Here is a 20,776-nt window from a genome sequence, read left to right on the forward strand (position 1 = left end):
GCTGTAAACTGAACGTCCCTATATGAAGAATGTGATAAATACAAAAAGATAAGAGATGCATATTTCCCAGAGCTGTCAGAGAAAATAAAAACATTTCCCACAAATGAATGAGCAGGAAATACACCATATGCCGTAATTCAGGGAGAAAGAGGAGAAAGGACCTGCAGTAGCAAACTAATGAGCCGATTCAGTAAAAGTTACGGCAATCGCCCGCTCTCCTGTGCGCGCGATTCAGGGGGGGAGAAAATGCAAATTAGGGCCCGCGGTAAAAAGAGGCGCTAGGGACACTGTACTGTATCGGCCCGTAAGTCGCATCCTGTCAGCAGGCCAGAAACGTAATCTGACCAGCGGCAATAGTGACCAGTCAGAAATATAAAACATGATGGCAGACAAAGACCATGCAGCCCATCCCCACCTCTGGCTGAGCACCAGAGTCTCTTCCTCCCTCCCAGAGATCCTCGGTGCTAATCCCCAAGCTTTCCTGAATTCCAATCAGCGTCCACCACCCTCTCCATAAAGAAATATTTCCTCACATTACTCCTGGTTCTACCCCTTTCGCCCTCATCCTGGAGCCTCTTTTTCTGTTAAAAAAAAAAAAAAGCTTGCCTCGTGTGCATCCTTGGTCATTTTTTCCTTCACCAACTGAGGGTAATTTTCAAAGGGAGTTACTCGGGTAAATTGGTCACCTGAAAGCTGAGCTCATTGAATCTGGCTAATGTACATGTGGTCTTCCAAATAAGCACATACTTTTATCCAAATAGCATTCTGGAGGGGGTGGGGTGTTTTTTAGGTGGGATCAGAAAATAAAGCACTAAACTTTTACCTGCACAAAAAGCAAGTGCAAAAGTGTACCTGTAGCAATAAAAGATGCCCCAGAAAAGAATGAGCAGGAAAAATTCAGTATACTCCTGGGGGGAGGGGGATGGAGAGGTAAACCAGCAGCAATAGCGGCAAAATGTATGTTATCCTGTCACCAGGCCAGAAATCAAATCTGACCAGGGACAAAGACCAGCATCAGAACATGGATGTCTCCCTGCTCATGTACATCCCCTAACTTTACCTGACTATTATGTCATTTTTTTTACCCTTTCATTTTAATTGTGTGTGTTACTTTGGCAAGATATGTAAAATTACCTTGCCAATAAAGTTATCCAAATCTGATCTTCTCCCTGGGCACAGAGAGAAAGTGCAGAGCTGGGGGGTTGTGTGTGTCTGTCAGGGGGTGCCCTCAGGCATACCTGGACCCTAAGAGTAGAGAGGAAGCAAGCGAGCTGAAGGCCAGGGAATAGTCTACATTACAGGTCAGAAGGAGACAAGAACATGTGCAAATGACACAAATATACCAAAACCCAAAAACCGCCTTGAGTCTTTTTTTCCAAGTTTCCACACGCAATGATAATGAAAGGGAAGAAACATGGCTTTATAAAACCGTATCCCGCACGGTTTTACAAACATGAAAAGCTAACACTCCAGCCACCTCCAGAAGAGGAACCAGACCAGCAGGCTGCATCAAGGGGATCAATGAAGGAAAGCACCACGTGGAAGAGGGGTTAGGCGTGGAGGTGGGGACACGGACCTGGGGCTGCAGGGCTCACAGCTGTTATGCTCAAATTGCAATGAACTATTTAAGAGCAGAATTCTCTCCATTGGATGCAGGCTCCCAGGATGCCATCTCTACCCCCCCACTGAGCACAGCACGGGTGGAAGATACATTTAATGCAGAAGTCATTACCACAGGCTTTCACTCTCCCACTCTTAATGAATTTTTAATTGCTTCTAAAGACAAAGAAACACATTTGTCCACTACAATAAATCAATTACTCAGAAGGTTGGGCAACTGGACAGCCTAGTGACTGAGGGGCGGCTTCACTTCAGTTGGTGAAGGACACAGCTTTCCGAGATACTGGTTCTTGCAGAACTGGTCATAATAAATACCAAACTCAACCGAAATATGCCACTTCACTCCTGTGCAACTATTTCTCAAGGGCACTGATGTCAAGGAGCTCAGAACCCAATGATTAAAGACTGAATTCCTTTCAGATTTAGGAGATGATCTTTCATTCCAAGGTACAAGAAGCTGAAAAACTCACTGGTGGAAGGTTCATGCCTGGAGGCCCATGGTTAAATGGACATTGGAAATAAATATTCTTCTCAGTCCTAGAAAGGGTAATATCCCTGTGCTCAATTCTAATACGAAGGTGAAATTTGAAGGGATAGAAATCTGGTGTCCGTTCAGAGGGTGGCTACTAAAATGGCCAATGGTCTTCATTCTAAAGCATATGGGGGACAGACAAAAATCTAAATATGTATACACTAGAGAAAAGATAAGATAGGGGAGATATGAGAGATATTTAAATACCTCAAAGGTTTCTAGGCAGAGGAGGTGAACCTCTTTCAACGGAAAGGAGGCTCTAGAACGAGGGCTCATGGGATGAGGGTGAAAGAGGATAGACTCAGAAGTAATCCAAGGATTTATTTCTTTACAGAGAGGTAGCGGATCCATGGAACAGCCTCCCTGTGCAGCTGTTGGAGCAAGTACAGTATCGGAATTCAAGAAAGCACGGGATAAAAACAGAGAATCTCTGAGGGAGTAGCAGGGTTTGGAAAGCTGAATGATTGGATGGTGGGCAGACTAGATAGGCCATATGATCTTTTTCTGCCATCAGATTTCTATGTTTCAATGAATTCCTTCACAGCTCTACAGGAGGTTGTTCCATAGAATTAAAAGAAACCAAAAAAAACCTGGGCCAGGTATGTTCAATACTAAATGAACATGAAGACTAAATTCACTCATTACCCTTATAGGAAGTAATATCTCCCCTACTGTTCTCTGTTCACATTTTTTTTTGTTTGCATCTGGAGTGAATGCTAATAGCCTCAATCACATGCATTTGCATGTGATTAGCACTATTCGACTCACTCCACGTTGGATGCGCGTTGAATAGGTGCTAATTCCCTTATTGCATTAGTGGATTCATTAGCGCCTATTCAACCCGTGTCCGACTGCTGGTTATACAGTGTGCTCGGCTGAGCGTACTGTATTGCATCGGACCCTCAGTGTCTCTAGGTTGTTCATCTCCTCCCACACAGGCGACGCTCATCTCTGGTCTGCATCTCCCAACTCTTTTCATTTTTGTCTTCTGTTACCTATCTGACATATCTTTTCCTTCTCTGCCAACACTAATGTCCTTCTCCCACAGATTTTTCCCAGCTCTGTGATCTTCTCTCAGGTATATCTCTTCTCTATCAACCACCCTTACATCTCTCCCCATTTAGTTCCCCTCCCAATGCCTCTCCCTACAATATTTTACAAATTTTTATAATGAGATGATTGATATTTAAGGGGCTGATGTTAATAGGTGGGATGGGAAGGTAACTTTCTAAATATCAATGCTATAACGAAGAACCAAGCTTCATGAAATTTGTGTGCAGTTACTATCTTTGGACTGTGTGAAGATATTGCCAAATATTTTATTCCTGTGTGGGGTCAGAAATCTCATAATTACCAGGATGTACACTATGAGTTCCTACCACACTTTTTCATTAGCCGGCTTCATCTCTCTCTCTGCCATTACACCTTCCTTCCCCTAGATAAATATCCACTTGGGGTGAGGGTGGTGAAACCCTTCTGGCACACGCAGTCCCAGAAAAGGACAGACACAGAAATTGAATCTGAGGCCTGAGTCTACACCAGGGTCCCCATGTACAGTATCATGAAGAAGATAGTGTACTATTTGAATCTAGGTAGATGACCTGATAGTTTCAGCCTTCTCCTTTGGGCTTCTAGTATATGTGGAATCAGAGCTGGGATCCAAAGCCATAAGCCAGGATTGGCCAACTTCAGTCCTCAAGATCCACAAAGAAGCTGGATTTTCAGGAAATCCATAATGAACATGCATGAGATACCTTGGTATAACCAGAGATAGCGCATGCAAATCTCTGTCATTATGCTCTCTGTTTCAACGGCAGAGGGAAATGTGGAAAACAGGATTTACATTCAGACAACATCCAACAAGGCATTGATCTATGCAGTCTGGGTAAGCCGGCATCGGGGTAACTTGCTTGATGCGGCGGTTACTACCCTCAACCATTAAGCCTTATGTTCACCTTTGATGCAACTCCAACATTACTCTCTGCATCAATGACAGGGGATGGCAGGAAATTTGAATCAAACAGTTACCAACAAGGGCCCTGTACTTTGTGGTTGATGAAACAGATAAAGTATGGGAAAATAAGTGTGGGAGCTTGCTGGGCAGACTAGATGGGCCGATTGGTCTTTTTCTGCAGTCATTTCTATGTTTCAACTCAGCTTATTTATGCCTTGAGGACCAAAGTTGGCCACCCCTTCCATAAGCCTTCAAAATCACATGCCCTAAAATCTAGCCACTTGAAGGTCAATACTCAAAGGATTTGTCTGGCTAATTTTTGGAGTTAGCTGGATAAACCTCAAGGTTTGAAATTTTTCTCCTATCCCCAGCTAGATATTGTCCAGGAAATAGGGTAGATTTTCAATCAATGCCAGATGTTTAAAACTTTATCTGAATGACAGACTAGGTGCTAATACATCTGCATACCTGGTGCAGTGAATGATTCATATACTGAAAATTAACCAAGTGGGATAAATCGAAAAGAAAGATGCTCAATTTCTCTCCTTCAAAATTCTTCAGGTTTCCACCCGGTGCATGTGAATATCTATGGCAAATTTTTCTAGTGGTACATTACAGTACTTCATGCAAACACGTTTTTAGTGCATCTTATAAAATAAAAATGCGCTTATGTTTTCAATTTTGTCTGTTCGAATGTCTGTGACACTGGTGGGACTAGCAGGACTGTGAGCAAAAAGGAAACATAAGCACTGGAACTGCTGGTAAAGAGAGAAATCAGCATGGTTGGCAGGGAATTCCCAGGTCCCACCAGCCCAAGACCCAGAGAAGCTGCGGTGATGGAAGAAAAGTGGCTGACAGGGGTCCCCAGAAGCCGATAGCTCTTCTACTGTTGGTACCTGCCCCAACATCTCTCCTCCGCCTGCAAAGTAAGCAGGCAGAACATGAAAAACAGAGGGAGTGTGAGCATGGATGAGTGGACTGGGGAGAAAGGAAAGAGTGTGGACCTCGTATAACAACTTCCTACACACACACACACAGCTCTCACCCTGCCACAAGCAAGCACACACATTCCTCCTTCTCCCCTGGTACAGAGACTCTTCATGCCCTACCCCCTACCAAACATATACACACAAATCCCTTACACCCTCCTCCTAAGCACCCTTCTTGGAACCAACTACAAGACACACACCCGCAGGTCATGGAAGGTTGGCATCTGTGCTTCCAAAGATATGAAATATTAAATTCATATTTGTTCTAACTAAATTCTGAGTCATATCTTTGTTTGAAAAAGTGCTGACAAGCGTCTTATTGAAGTCTAATATTTAGACAAACTGTAAGCTGCCATGTAATTCTAGACACACCCTCCTTGTCAAAACTGAGTACCAACATCTTTCTTTCTCGAGAAAAAAAAAAAAGGCCCTGGAAATATATAATGTCAGTACACAATATCCCAAACAAGGCAAATGTATGGTGCAAAATGAATAATATATCTCGAAAATCCTTTTACTTTTTGTATATGTAACATCTAATTTAAATAATATTCCAAAACCATTTTACCAAAGAATACAATTTCCAAATTTAAAAACAACTTATCATACTATATACACACCAACTACCACATCTAATCAAAATACGCATCATCTTCATGCGTTCATACACATACATACAAAGCAATTTAACCCCAAACAATTCTGACGGAGATCCCACTCTTTTAAACGCTATTTGTTGTACGAGATATACACCAACCCAAATGTGTACAAATAAGACTTCGCTGCAATACTCAATTCTTTCACATCAAGAACATCTTTAAAAAAACAAAACAAAACAAAAAAACAGTTTCAAAAAAATCAAACCCTTTATGAATAATCCTGGTTCGTGCTTTACTCAAAGTGCATGAGTGATAAAAATCGAAACTCAAAGAGTCTTATAATTCAAGAAGGCTCCATCAACAATGTTTAAAGGACATTAAAGTCTTTCCCATTTCTTGACTTTCAATTTGTATGTCCAAAAGAAAGTCAATCACCCATCGAATAAAGCAATTATCAGTCCATTGAAGAAACCAACATAAATTGAGTTGAAACAGTAGTAAAAATTCAATTGAGATATATTGGGTGATACTATCATAATTTGACAAATTTCAACTTAATTTCCAGAAGGGTACGGCCCACCTGTCAAATGATCAAACTTTTAGCCCGACATGTTCCGCCTCAACAGCTTCTTCGGGGGCATCATCAATATGAACCCACCACAGGGGATTTTGGTTAATACTGATGATGGCCCTGATGAAGCTGTCGGGAACAACCACAGGGAGCTGAAGCAAGCCCTGGCGCTTAAGCATAGGACTGGAAGAGGGAGGAGCCACCACTGAGGGTCTGCCCAGACAGAAATGGGGAAAGCGGAGGACTACACCTGAAGAAAGGCTTGTAAACCTTGAAAAATTTCCACCCAAGAAAAAGCAGCCGGGTCCAGACTAAGCCCAGAAGGAACTGGAGCTGGTCCCACAGAACTGCCCTGGCCAGTGGAGACAGTCAAGGGAGAACCAAGATCTTGTGTCCCCCCAGTCAAGGCCATGACCAACCCACCATCAGAATGGGAAGAGCCAAGCTTAGGAAAATCTGAGGAAGACAACTCTCCCTGAGCATCTGAACAGCGCCGACACAGATTAGAAGCCAGGTCAGGCTGAGAAGCCCTAATATGACAGGCAACACAAGTAGGAAAACGCTTAGGCTTCTTGCTTACCGGAGTCATTGCTGTGGTAAACGTGCTTCAGAATGGCTCGCGCTCAAAAATGAAATGCACCCAAAAAATAAGGGCCTAGAAGAAAGCGTGGCAGGACACACGCTCAACTTGTGCACTAAGTGTGTACAAAAGTTTGTGCGCGTAAAAAGCGCGCCCAAAATTCAAGCACTCGTGTGCACAGAGCCAACACACTGCGCACACCAATGGCCTATAGAGGGCAGCAGAACACGCACAAGAGCGTGCAAAAACAGCCGTGGCAGCCTACCATGCAGCATGCAAGAAAAAAGCCTAAGTGCGGGGCCTAGCCCACCAGGCTGTCCAGTTTCCCAACCCCAACGGAAGCGGGAACAGATGTCGGCACGGCGCACGAGAATGGAGACCGGAGGAAGTCCTGAAACCTCTGTGTCTCTGATTCAGGTAAAACTTTCTCCTTTATTTTTTTTTTCTTAAACAATACCTGAGCTCAGTGCTTACCATCTGAGTACAGAGACGGTCTCCAGCTGTGGGGGGAGAGGGCATCTGCCGTCACTGCCACGCTTGGCCTCCTGCACCCGCTGCATTTCAGCTGAACTAGCAGCTAAGTCCACACTGGGAAACCCAGCTACCAGACCAAAGCACACCTCTCAGGGGCCATGGAAATCGCCACAGGAATTCTCAACTGGGGGGAGGGACCTTTAGGTATCACAGCAGGAGAGCAGGGCTTTCTTTTCCTGAATTTAGAATTTAAAATTTCTCCTTTCAAAAAGCTAAAGCAATCCCCATAGGGAGATGAACGTCCACCATCTGGTGAAGACTGACAGGCTGAGGTCACTGCAGGGTTATATATACTGTGAAGTCAGCTTGCTCTGTCTCTATCTGCTGGCAGGGGAGCATAAACCTACCCAGGAAATTGTGTATTGCAGCGCAGTCTTATCTGTACACATTTGGGTTGGTGCATATCTCTTACAACAAATAGTGTTTAAAAGAGTGGGATCTCCATAAGAATTGCTTGGGGTTAAATTGCTTTCTATGCATGTGTATGAATGCATGAAGAATGACTGTGTGATGTGTATTTTGTTTAGATGTGGTGGGTGTTATATAGTGTGATAAGTAGCTTTAAATTTGAAAATTGTATTCTTTGAGAAAATGGTTTTGTAAGAATGTAAGGATGAGCACCTTGACCCTAGATACTCAACTGAATATCCTTGTAACTTAGCCGGATAACTGTTATCCGGCTAAGTTTCTTGACCGGCCAATGCTTGAATATTTACTTCATAATGTATAAACATCCCATATTAAACTCTGCCCAGAGCTTTTAAAAATATAAAGCACTATATAAATCTATTATTTATAATCACACTGCTATTCTTTATTCCTTTGGAAGCTCTCATGCAGCGTGTAAACCAGAGCTCATGGCCATCTACCCCAGGGGTGGCTGCATGTGTGCTTAAGAGGAACTTTAGTGCTGAACTCCATGGCGCTCTCTTTGAATAAGAAACTGTACATTCTCGTCTGCTAACACCACCCCAACTCTCTCATCCTTCTTGGATAGTAAGTTCCAGAATGGGCCAGACAGACCGAAGGCTGAAGCCATCTGCTAGCCTTAACTTGAAAAGTGTCCTAAGTAGCCGCTATGATTTCACTTCCTGCCCCCAGTAAGCCATTAGGCATTTGCCCTGGAAAAATGTCCAACAAGAAAAGAAGAGCTGAAAATCTGGGCAAGGAAAGCCCGCAGAGCAGGCACTTACCTGGTACGTGTTGTCAAAGCTGTCGTACATGAACCGGGTAATGAGGGACGTCTTTCCCACTGCAAGACAAGAGGAAGCAAGGTTGCACATTAGAGTGCTGGATGCATAATTCAGGAACCATACGACTATATGCATTTGCAGAATTCACTCGATATAAAGGCTTCTCTCAGGAGCTAGGATTATGGTGCGTCTTGGCTTTGGCCTCTGCCCAGACCTGAAACCTAGACTATGATACAACAGATCTTCAGAGGGATAGCCGTGTTAGTCTGGTGTAGGAAAATTAAGAGACAGTTGGCATCCTATAGACCAACCAATTTATTATGGCATGAGTTCTAACTTATCCCCTTGTCTCTTCTGTTCTCTAGGGTACAGAAAGTTGGACCCTTAACTCTCACAACACAAGGCTTTTGTTGCAGACTTGGCGCCATTTTGGTCTATAGCCTTTTGGAGGTTCAGCCATCACAACTGGACACGATACTTCAGGGTGAGGTCTCACCAATGGCCCGTACTTACTGGTTATGCCTTTCCCTATGTACCTGAGCATTGTTCTTTTTCTGACCACTGCCTTATGATCTTTCAGAGATCTCTCTCCTGCTTGCTGTTATCTACACTCCAGTTTCTTCACCTCTAAATGCATGACGCTGTACTTTTTTGCATTTAAAACATAGTTGCCAAACCCTCGACCATGCATCAAGCTTTTAATTGTGATCACAAGGAGGGAGCAACTCACTTGAGGTTATTCAGAGACCCAGAGATAGAACTAAACTGGCCCTCCAGGGTCACAGATTGGTGCCCCAACAGCACCCTGCACCGCCAATCAGAAAAATATCTGTAGAAAGAGTTCCCTTGGCAGTAGGAACAGTTCTCAGTAAGAAATCTCTTCTTTCTGATTTTTTTCTTTCATGTCTACGACAAAGAAGTTTCTGATAACCCTTCCTGCTGAGTCCTTCTCCCAGTCATGGGCTAAATTAATTTGGGCACTGCTGTGCTGCTTATCATCAGAAGCCTGAGCAACATCACATTTATGCATCTGGACTGGGGTGCACGACTCTGGTTCTTGAAGCTACAAGTAGGTCAGGATGAGCAAAAAAATATAAATTAGTCAAGTTGTTAAACCAAATGTTTTCAAATATTTGTCACTCTGGACATTCTGAAAACCAAACAGCTTTGCAGTTCTGGAGGACTGGGGCTGTATCTAAAGCAAGCCATGACTTCAGATGGGGAGGAGGAGATGTAAAAACGAGGAGGAGTATAAATAGGATATTCAGCATAGGTGGGACTAGTTACTGGAATGATTTACCCATGGAAATCTGAAGCGAGGGGATCTGCTTCAATTCAGGAAGTCACTTAAAATGTCTCTCTTTTTGCAGGCTTTCCTGTTTATTAAGGCTTCTGCACTATTAGGTGTTAGGCCAGGGGTAGCCAACACTGGTCCTTGAAAACCACAAACAGGCCAGGTTTTCAGGATACCCACAATGAATATGCATCAGATAGATTTGCATACACTGCCACCATTTTATGCAGATTTATCTCATGCATATTCATTGTGGATATCCTGAAAACCAGGCCCATTTGTGGCTCTCAAAGACAGGGGCTGACCACCCCTATGCTAGGCATTCCTCCTTTGATTTTGCAGGTTGTACGTATTCTTGTTGTTTTTGGATGTTCTTGGATGTTCTTTGTCCTGTGATGTGCATCACTGATTGTATATGGATTATTCAATTGTGTGTGTATATTGTACTCCACCAGATTTGCAAATTTGGTGGATTATAAATGATTAAATTAAATAAAATGAAGAGGTTAGGGCTGTTCAGCTTGGAGAAGAGACGGCTGAGGGGGGATATGATAGAGGTCTTTAAGATCATGAGAGGTCTTGAATGAGTAGATGTGAATCGGTTATTTACACTTTCAAATAATAGAAGGACTAGGGGGCATTCCATGAAGTTAGCAAGTAGCACATTTAAAATTAATCTGAGAAAATTCTTTTTCACTCAACGCACAATTAAGCTCTGGAATTTGTTGCCAGAGGATGTGTGCCAAAGACTCTCTTGAAGCTTCCTTCATGAAGCTTCAAGAGAGTCTTCGCCACTAAGGTAATCTGAGGATACACGTACAGAAGACCCTTACCCCCAATGATGGGCAAAGGCATACGAGACTGATTTGTCATCTGACCTATACAGGGAGCAAAACTGAGGCCCCTTCCTGTTGCAAAGGGATGCAAACAGATCTACATCTGGGCTCCACTACCATGATTTCCGTCCTGACCAGGCACATGGCCCTGAACACCATCCCATTGGACAGGGCCCATGACCAGATCTGGACCGCTTTCTGACACAGGAGGTACGATCCTATGCCTCCCTGCTTGTTGACATATCACATGGCTACCTGGCTGTCAGTTTGTATCAGGACAACTTTGTCAGACAACAGACATCTGAAAGCTCATAGAGTGTACCTGATCACCCGAAGCTCCAGGAAGTTAATTTGACAAAAGCATTCCTGAGCAGACCAGCGACCCATCTACATGAGCTCCCCACCCCAGGGTGGACGCATCCATGGTTAGGACAATTTGGGTAAGGAGACTTTGAAAAGAAATTCCTGTTCTTGATTTGAAAGTACACGCCACCAGGACAATGAATCCCGGAGAGACAGGGTATCTCAGATGCAATCCTAGAAGCTCCGAGTGACCTGGCGCCACTGCAATCTCAGGCTCTACTGGGTTCTGTACACGTGTAAACATGCCAAGGGAGTTACATGGACGACTGTGGCCATATGGCCCAAAAGCCTCAACATATGCCAAGCTGACACCTGCTGGCTCTGTTGAATCTCTGCCGTGATGGACATCAATGTGACGGCCCTCTGGCAAGGCAGAAAGGCCTTGGCCTGAGTCGTGTCTAGCAGGCCTCCTAGGAAGTCCAATTGAAGTGATGGGTTGAGATGAACTTTGGATAGTTGAGAACAAATCCTAGTGACTCCAACACACAGATGTTGAAGTGCATGGAAATGACGGCCGCTGACTCAGATATACTCTTGACCAGCCAATTGTCCAGATAAGTGAAAACATGCACCCCCAGCCTGCAGAAATGTGTCACGACCACATCCAGGCATTTTTTGAAGACCCATGGGGATGATGCTAGCCCAAACAGCAACACCTGATACTGAAAGTGCTGTTTTCCCACAACAAATCAGAGATACTTACTGTGAGCAGGGAAGATCTCAAAGTGATTATATACCTCCTTGAAATCGAGGGAGCATAGCCAGTCTTCTTTTTGAAAAGGTGCCCAAGGAAACCATCTTGAATTTTTCTTTTTTTAGAAACTTGCTCAAGGCCCTCAGGTCTAGGATGGGACAGAATCCTATCAGGGTACCTGAAGTAGAATCCCTGCCCTCTTTGCCTGGTGGTGTGGGCTCAACCACTCTAGCATTTAAGAGGGAGAACTCTGTAGTAGTACCTCCTGATGAGCTACCAGCCTCCAAAACGGGCACATAGGACAATTTGGGGGGACACCCAATAGATTCAATTGGTACCCTTGATGGATGATGGAAAGAACCCACTGGTCCAAGGTTATACTAGGCCACTGGTCCGCGAAGAACTGCAGCCTGCCCCTGACCGGAAGGTCCATCATCCTGGATACAAGTGATTGGACTATGCTCCCTACGACCCAGTCAAAACCCCGTCCCTGGAGTTGACTGATAAGTCGGCTGGGGCTTTGGAGCTCTCTGCTGCCTGGAATGGGATGAGAGGGCGTGGAGATTAGCATTTCATTTGGCGAAAGACGTCCTGGGCCCCTATCTCACCGGCATCCTAGAAAAGGAGGACAGGTTCAGAGTCCTGTTGGAGAGCTATTGGAGAGTTTCATGATGGCCCTGAAGTTGGGCCACAATGTCCCTCACCCTATCTCAGAAGACATTTTCCCCAGGACATGGCATGTCAGCGAATTGTTCCTGTACCTCTGGTCGGAGATCCAAGACCCGCAGTCATGCCATTCTGCGGGCGCCAATTCCCACTGCAGAGACTCGAAAACATCGTAGGTTGCTCAGACCTCGTGTTTTCCGCACTTTAGGCCCTTATGCACCACAGACATGAGGGCGTCCTGCTGCTGTTGAGGCAGCTGTTCGGCCATCTCATGCACCTGCTTCCAGATAACTCGCGAGTACTGGCTCACGTAGAGTTGATAGGCAGCAATGCGCGCAATGAGCAAGGCGCCTTGAAACACCTTCCAAGACGGTCCATTGCTCTATGATCCTTCCCCAGAGGCACTGAGGAACGAGTCTGAGAGCACTTGGTCCTCTTCTGGTAGGGCAGCTGACACTTATTGAATCCGGCAGCCTTCGGGACGAGGTAGACCTCGTCCACCTTCTTATTAAAGGAAGGCACTGTGATGGGGTGTTCCCATATCCTCAGCCTTAAGGATCTCGTGCACAGGAACCACCACGATCTTCTTAGGAAGCTCCACGACCTGGAGGATCTCAAGCACTTTCTGCCTGGCATCCTCCTCCATTAACAACTGAAGTGAGATGGCTTCTGCCATCACCCTCACAAACCCTGCGAAGGTCAAGCCCTCAGGTGGAGACTTCTTTCGCTCCTCTGGAGAAGGGTCTGATGGGAGACCCTCAGAGCCCTCAGAGGATTCTGAAGCATCGTCTCCCCTGGGGTCACAGGGTTCCTCATCCTCACTGTAAGCAACAGGGGATAGGTCCCTAGGTGTTCAGCCTTCGTCCAGAGGTGCAGGCACTGGTAAAACTGAAAGAGGGAGCGGCAAGCCTTGGCATTTCTGCCAGTCTCAGTGGAGCTTCCTCAGAGGAGGAATGGGTGACAATCACTGCATCAGATGGGGAGGTTTTGGTGCACCGATGCTGTCCCAGGAACTGACACCAGCTGGGTTGGTAACATATCGCCTAGCACATTGAGTTTCTCCAAAATCAGTACAAGGACGAACGCTCCTGCTCCTCCTCAAATGTTGCTGATGCCAACACTGTCTGGGAGGCGGATTGATGACTGGCATCAGGATCGGTGGAGACTGTCGCAGACCCTCGGTACCAATAGAGGACTGGCACTCCTCGCTATGGGGTCATCACGGCATGAGCCAGTGCATCCCTGTCCCTGGTATTGTCCATTGATAGGGACTAGTGCCAATGTTTCTTCAGCTTCCCTCGATGCTCGGCCCGATCCTTCCCTGGTGTTACAGCTGATGAGAAGGAACCAGACATCCTCAGCCTGGAGAAGATAGACAGTGGTTGCTCTCCAGCGCCCCTATCCACCAATGGAATTGATGGAACTGACAGTCCCACCAATGTCGATGGCTTGGTGTCCATTGGTGCAGCTCCTTGGACCTTCAATACCGATGCCGATGGCTTGGACCTTCTTTGACCCGAAGAGCTACTTCATCTTGTTGAATCGAAACACACATCCCTTTGGGGTCATCTGGATGCATAAACCGCTACCCCAGATGTCATGCGATGCCCCTAGGCAGAGGACACATATATCATGCGGATTAGTGATGGACATGGCCCTCAGGCACAGGGGGCATTGCCGAAAACCAGATGTGGCCATGTCGGAGAAAACTAAAGGGGTATAAACCAAAAACTATGATGGTGGGGCGTCGATGGCCAGCGGGCACCAATGCACCACTGCCACAGGGAATCAACCGCAAAACGAAACTTACCAGAATTGCCAAAAGCCCTAAGAGCACTATGGGAAGGCACCGAAAGGGACCCATTTACAGAATACCTCGCAAAAAAAATACAAGAAGAAAAAAAAGTTACAACAAGGCCAAAAAATAGCCAAAGTGAGCTAACTCACACCGCGAGGCTTACAGCTCCGAAGAAAAAGAGAGACTGGAAAGGGACCCTGCGTGGATGTGTGGTATAAGGCATGCTGGGCATGCTCAGGGTGCCTAGTCAAAGTTCTAGAAACTTTGACATTGGGGCTCCATCTGATGATGTCACCCATGTGTAAGGACTACCAACTTGCTTGTCCTCGGAGAATCGAATAATATCATGGACGAGCTCTCTCTGCTAGAAGAGCAAATCACAGCCATAAGGAAAAAAAAAGAGGGAAATGCAACTTTATCATCACCTTGTGACAGGCTGACAACAACTGAATAAGAAAAGACAAGGTCAGTAATCAGTAATCATCAGTAATCTTCTTTTTGCTACTGTGCTGCTGGGAGTCAGGAGAGGTTCTCTGCCCTGCTAGTCAGGCCTCTTTGTGAGCTGGCTGGGCTGATCTCAGAGAAGGGCAGTGCAGTGGTCCATTGACAGAGCAAATGGAGTCAGCCAGATGCTGAAGAGGGAGGAGGAAGTGTAAAGGTGGCTTTTGCAGGCTGGGTAAGGGCTAGCAACAAGGGCAGAGAAGTTACATGATGCTGCTGTAGTGCCTTTAGTTAGCCAGTCCAGCGGAGGGGATACTCGCTAAGCGCCTGATCTTCAGAAGCATTTACATACTTAAAAATGGGTTTTACATTTGTAAGTGACTTTTGAAAATTGCTCCATTATATATGCCATTGAATTGTCCATAGGATTTACTCAGACCAGTGTACTTTATTGCAGGTAAATGGCTTGGATTTTAACCAAAAGAAGCGACTGTGCCAAAATGCAGGAGAATGGGAATTCATTCCGTTAACACTGTCCAAGGAAATTGGTGCTTTCACCACTGAGCTTCCAAGTGGTGAGTGGAGAATTAAGGAGCGCAGTAACAGCATTCTCATGGCTATCCATGTGAGGGGGCCAATCCGACTGAGATTTGCGAGTTTCAGGCAAACAGAAATTAGGATGCATTAATTCCAATATATGTAACAACACTGAACTGGAGGAGGTCAATGACAGGGGCAGGAATGAGAATACATTAAACCAAAATGAGAATCCGTCCTGATGAAGAATGGCTGAGGATGGGAAGAGAAATGTGCAGGCTCAGTGAGGTGAATCAGCTAGAGAGACCTTGTAAAGAATGAAAGATAGACCCCTCATCAGAAATGCTAATTGCATACTTCTGGTTTCCCTGCCTGTCAGCTGCTTCTAGGGACTGTGCTTGATATAGTTTATTATAGGAAATGAGACTAACTGCCCCATTTCAGAGCATATAGCATTATCACTGCATAATCAGGTCATCGACTGGGAGACCTGAAGAAAAGTGTCAGAATAGAGCCGAAGACAGAAGTGGTGCAATAAGTTTAGAGCAAAAAAAAAAAAAAACCCTGCCCTACTGGATACACTGATGGGCTTCCCCAGCAGCTTGTCTTCTGCTCACAACCCAGGGTTAGTGACTGCTTTGCTTCTATCCCATGCACAGGTCTGATCACAGATCACTGCGCCTAGCTATTCCCTCAGCAGTTTCAGCTGTATTCCGTTCACTTTTACATTAACACCAACCTTCGCCCACCCTATGTAGGGAGAAAGCAAAAGGAGAGGAATGTGTTAGGGGAGATGAATGAGAGCTTATTCTTAAATTTATAAAAACAAAGTATGTGTCACTGAGCAGAAAGAAGCAGATCAGACTAGAGACCCTTGTTTAAAACTAGAAGTACATCACTAGATTTAATCGGTTCCTTCTACAAGAAATAAGGATCTACTGACTCCCGCCTCCATTCGCAGAGACATCACAAAAAGAAGAGAAATTCCACTTTGTCTGGGATCGTTTTTACATCTGATTAGCTGAATCTGTCATCAGAGATAAAACTCATACAAAGAATGAGACTTCTCTCTCATATCAACCCTCGCTGTTCACTGTGTACTCCAGCCAAAACCTCACCTAGGACATAATATTCATCCTACTGCATATACAATAAATGGTGCAGTGCCCCATCAGTACAGGATAAGAAGCCCCAAAGTTCTATCACGCCTGTATCTGTAGAGATCCATTCTATCACGCCTGTATCTGTAGAGATCCATTCTATCACGCCTGTATCTGTAGAGATCCATTCTATCACTCCTGTATCTGGGCCATGTAGAGATCCATTCTAAACAGGAGGTCGAGTTAGATGTATATATTTTATTTATTTATTTCAAGTATTTATATACCGTCTTACCAATACAATGATGTCCAAAACAGTTTATAATATTAAAAGTGAAAAATAAAATAAAAGGAGACTATAATATCTCAAAACATTTTCCAAGTACTAACAGTTGTAAAATAAATAAAAGCATAGTTAGAAAAAAAAAATACAATCAAGTCATGATCAATAAAATACTAAAAGTTAAAACTATATAAAAAATGATAGAACTATAATTAATTATTAATTTAATAAAACTAGAACAGATTGAAAATAGAGATGTAAAAAATCCTATCATTAAGCTTATAAGCATGATACCAACATTAGGGGTTGCCATATCTTATAGATTGCTATCTACTGTGTATGTCCACTATTTGCAAAGGCTTCTATAAAGAGATATGTTTTTAATGCTTTCTTGAAGTCATTCCTATTTACTATTTGCCTTAAAGAGTTAGGCAAGGAATTCCACAAAATAGGACCTGCCACTGAGAAGGCTCTTTGTCTGGTGACATTTAAACTGGCCATTCTTACAGACAGTATCTCTAATATATTTTTGTGGCGGATCTGAGCTCTCTTGATGGTTTATATACCCGTAAAGTCGTACATAGCCAAATGGAATCTGTGTTATTTAATAAGGAGCGTATTATCATTTCAATCTTATACTGGTTTCTGTATTTGACTGGCAACCAATGGAATTTGTGCAAAATAGGCGAGATATGGTGTTTCATGGCAGTACCGGTAAGAACCCTTGCAGCTGAGTTTTGAATTAACTGCAATGGTTTAATGATGGTTTCTGGCAGACCTAAGTATAGGCCATTGCAATAGTCTAAACCTGAAAATATCAATGCTTGAAGCACTGATTGATAATCATGAAAGAAATGTAATGGACATGATCGTTTTAAGATGTGTAATTTAAAGAAATAATTTTAACTATTTTTGAAATGTGCTGGGTTAATGATAAGTTTGAATATATATATATAAATAAATAAATAAAATATATATATATATATATACACACACACACAGATAGACATGTAATATAGATATATAATATATAGATTTATAATATAGATATATAATTTAATAGCATTTATAAATCTCTTTCCAGATTAAAAATCACCCAAAGCAATATACATAAAAATAACAAAGCTATAACCACATATAAAAGACAATACAAAGTAAAACATAAAAAATAATGTTCATATTAAATATACACACATATATTTTAAGCCACAATCTGTGCTAGATGGTATCTGTCATAGATGTGTCTTGTGATACATTTTATATTTTTTTTAAATCCTAAAATAAAACTAGCAGATTTGCCAGTTTTCCTTCTCTTTTCCACCATATCAGTGCCTGAAGCATGGCAGGCGGATAACGAGCAGAGCTGCTAATTGCTCCTGGCATCTTCGGAAGAGCTCTGGGGAGCAGGCAATGCTCTGTAGACCCAGCAGCCAATCGGCATCCCGCTCTAGTTGGGTGTCCTCTGATGAACTGGCTCTTCTATTAATAACACGGCCCTGTTTGTGTTGGGTTCTGCCTATTTCTGGCTTCTTTTTGTTACCTGTCACATCTTCAGCACTTTTCCCCCTCATCCATATGCTCTCACCAGGACAGACACCTTTATCTTTCCTGCTGCAGGGCCAGCAACATTTCTTGACGACAAGTCAGCTTACAGATAAAAAAACAACCACCTATCACAAAAGTCCCCTTTTTATTCTGATTGTACTCCTAAGGAGAGATTAGTGCTTACAGTTTTTGGAAGCAGCTTTTATTCAGCTGCTCCCATCATTATGAATCTAAGTAAACCAAAGCAGTACTACCTCCAATCTTCCTAAGAAGCACAGGCAGGCAGCACGGAGATACTCAGCAAAACAGCTGAAGCGTGAACTCATGGAAGGAGATCTTTCAAAACTGGAGGGTGCGATAAGAATCAAAAAGGTGCCCAGTTTTTACTTAACCCTTTAAAACACGAACTTCCTATTTTCTGAAATAAAACATATCCAGATTGAAATACAGATTTAAAAAAAAAGCAGATATTTTGCAGAATCTAACCGGCACTTGAAGATGGACAGAAAATATGAGGAGAGAGCCTTGGAGCAACGAGTTTGTCTAGGACTCCTGGGACTGTCCTTGCTGTTTCCTCCTCTCTCTGGGTCTGTGCATGTTTCTCCTTTTTACGAGACTTCCTGTCTCTCAGTCTGGATTTCGCACGCGCGCTCTCTCTCTACCTGTCTGACTCTGGGTCTCGAGTTCCCTGAGATTCCAGATGTTTAAACCTGTACCACAGACCCCAGGAATGACTCACCACCTGCAAATAGGGAAACACTGTAATGTATGAGGGGGGGGGGGGAAAGGGCAGTAAACAGGGATTACTTCAAGATCTTGTAATTGTGCCAAACACTGCATATGCTATCTGGGTCCCCTAGGAAAGAGGAAAAGACATGTAGCAGCAGATCAGAAAGAAGAGGGTGTGGCACAGACAGCAGATGTCATGGCCTAGTGTGGCACCACTGCAACCAGTCCAGAAAGACAAGCTTCTGTGCCACATCAAATGTCCAGCTGCAAGCAGAACAGCTACAAGCCGCCCCCCTTTTCCAGCACTACCTCAGTAACTGGCAAGCTTGAGAAACCACAGACTAAGCCAGGTCCTCTGAACACAAAGCACTAATCACAGGTTGAGCAAGCTAGCTCTCAGTTCAGTACTCCTATTTCAATACTATCCATTAATCTATTGAGCACTACAACACGACACAGAGCTGAAAGCCTTCTAAGGACAGGGGCAATCCTGAAGCCTGCCAAGGGAAGACCTAGCTACCAGATTATTGAAAAATTACTTTCAATTTTCCTCTCTCAAAATAAATATGCATTTGTAATTAATATTATTGGACCTGCCAAGTCTCTGAATTAGGCATGCTCCAAGTCTCCGCAGCCTGTGATGATACTAACCTTCTATACTGCTGCGAGATGGGAAAAGCAGTACAGAGAGGCTACGCTAACTGCCTTAACCACAACCTCTGGCAATGAATTCCGGAGCTTAACTGTGTGTTGAGTGAAAAAGAAATTTCTCCAACTTGTTTTGAATGTGCTATTCACTAACTTCATGGAATGTCCCTCAGTCGTTGAATTTTTTGAAAGATAACAGATTTACATTTACCAGTTCTATTCCACTCATGGATTTTATAGACCTCTATCATATTGCCCCCTCCCCCCAAGCCGTCTCTTCCCCAGGCTGAACAACCCCAACCTCTTCAGCCTTTCCTCATAGGGGAGCTGTTCCATCCCCTTTATCATTATGGTCGCCCTTCTCTGTGCTTTTTACAATGCAACTACCGGTATATCTTTTTTGAGATGCGGTGACCGGGACAGCGCCATTCGATGCTGTCCCAGGGAAGTGCGCACCGGCAGCTGGCACTTCTGCTCCAGAGGAACAGTAAGTTCTAAAATAAAAGATTTGGGGGTAGTTAGTTTAGGTTTAGGGGCAGGGCAGGGAGGAGAGGAGAGGGGAAGAGAGGGAGGAAGGTTAAGTAGGGGGGGGGGAGGCCTAATTGCGTCGCTGCGCGTATTTTGTGAAAATTCCCCCTGCCGCCCCCCTTCCCCCCCCCCCGAGTGCGCCACCCACACATTTTTTTTTTCCAATTTATATTTTATTGGTTTTACAAAAGAGGAGATATCAGCTGTAACACATAAACAGTAACAGTAGTAACACATAAACACGAACAGTAAGTCTATACAGTCTCTACAGCATAAAATAACTACCATGAGTGAAATGTGAATCAAAAGGAAAGAAAATAACTTGTTGCTCCTCTGTTTCCTTCCCTTCTCCCCCCCATACTGTCCATGAGATTATCCAGAATTTGAGCATAATCAAAATAAACCAACAGAGTTGCGGTAAAATGCACATCACTATAAGAGGACCTGTGTAATGTCAATAGCATCTAATAAGTTGTTGATGAGAGAGGAACCAATCCAATGGTTGCTAAAGTTTTACTTTGTTGTGGGAGGTGTCCGCAGTCCAGCTTGTCCTGCTTCCCATTGCAAGTATGGTGTCCACGTCTCTCCAAACTTTGAGGAAGAGTCACGTACTTCCGCAGTTATGGCAGCCATTTTACAGAGATAATGTACCTTCTGTTGTACCATCGCTAAAGAAGGTGTGGTAACTTGCTTCCAAAAGCTGACAATAACAATCCTTGTAGCAATAAAGACTTGTTGACAA

At 44.0% G+C, this 20,776-nt stretch overlaps 1 protein-coding gene across 4 annotated transcripts in view; it reads right to left on the bottom strand.

The window, feature by feature from the left end:
• The window catches only part of RAB6B (RAB6B, member RAS oncogene family), a 166,470-nt gene that overhangs the window by 99,689 nt on the left and 46,005 nt on the right, over positions 1-20,776 (bottom strand). For all 4 annotated transcript variants that reach the window (XM_029615189.1, XM_029615190.1, XM_029615188.1 and 1 more), the window contains exon 2: positions 8,573-8,631. In XM_029615189.1, the coding sequence (XP_029471049.1) occupies positions 8,573-8,631 (59 nt within the window). The remainder of the gene's footprint in view (positions 1-8,572; positions 8,632-20,776) is intronic.

Source organism: Rhinatrema bivittatum, chromosome 9 (assembly GCF_901001135.1).
Source record: "Rhinatrema bivittatum chromosome 9, aRhiBiv1.1, whole genome shotgun sequence".
Taxonomy (NCBI): Eukaryota; Metazoa; Chordata; class Amphibia; order Gymnophiona; family Rhinatrematidae; genus Rhinatrema; species Rhinatrema bivittatum.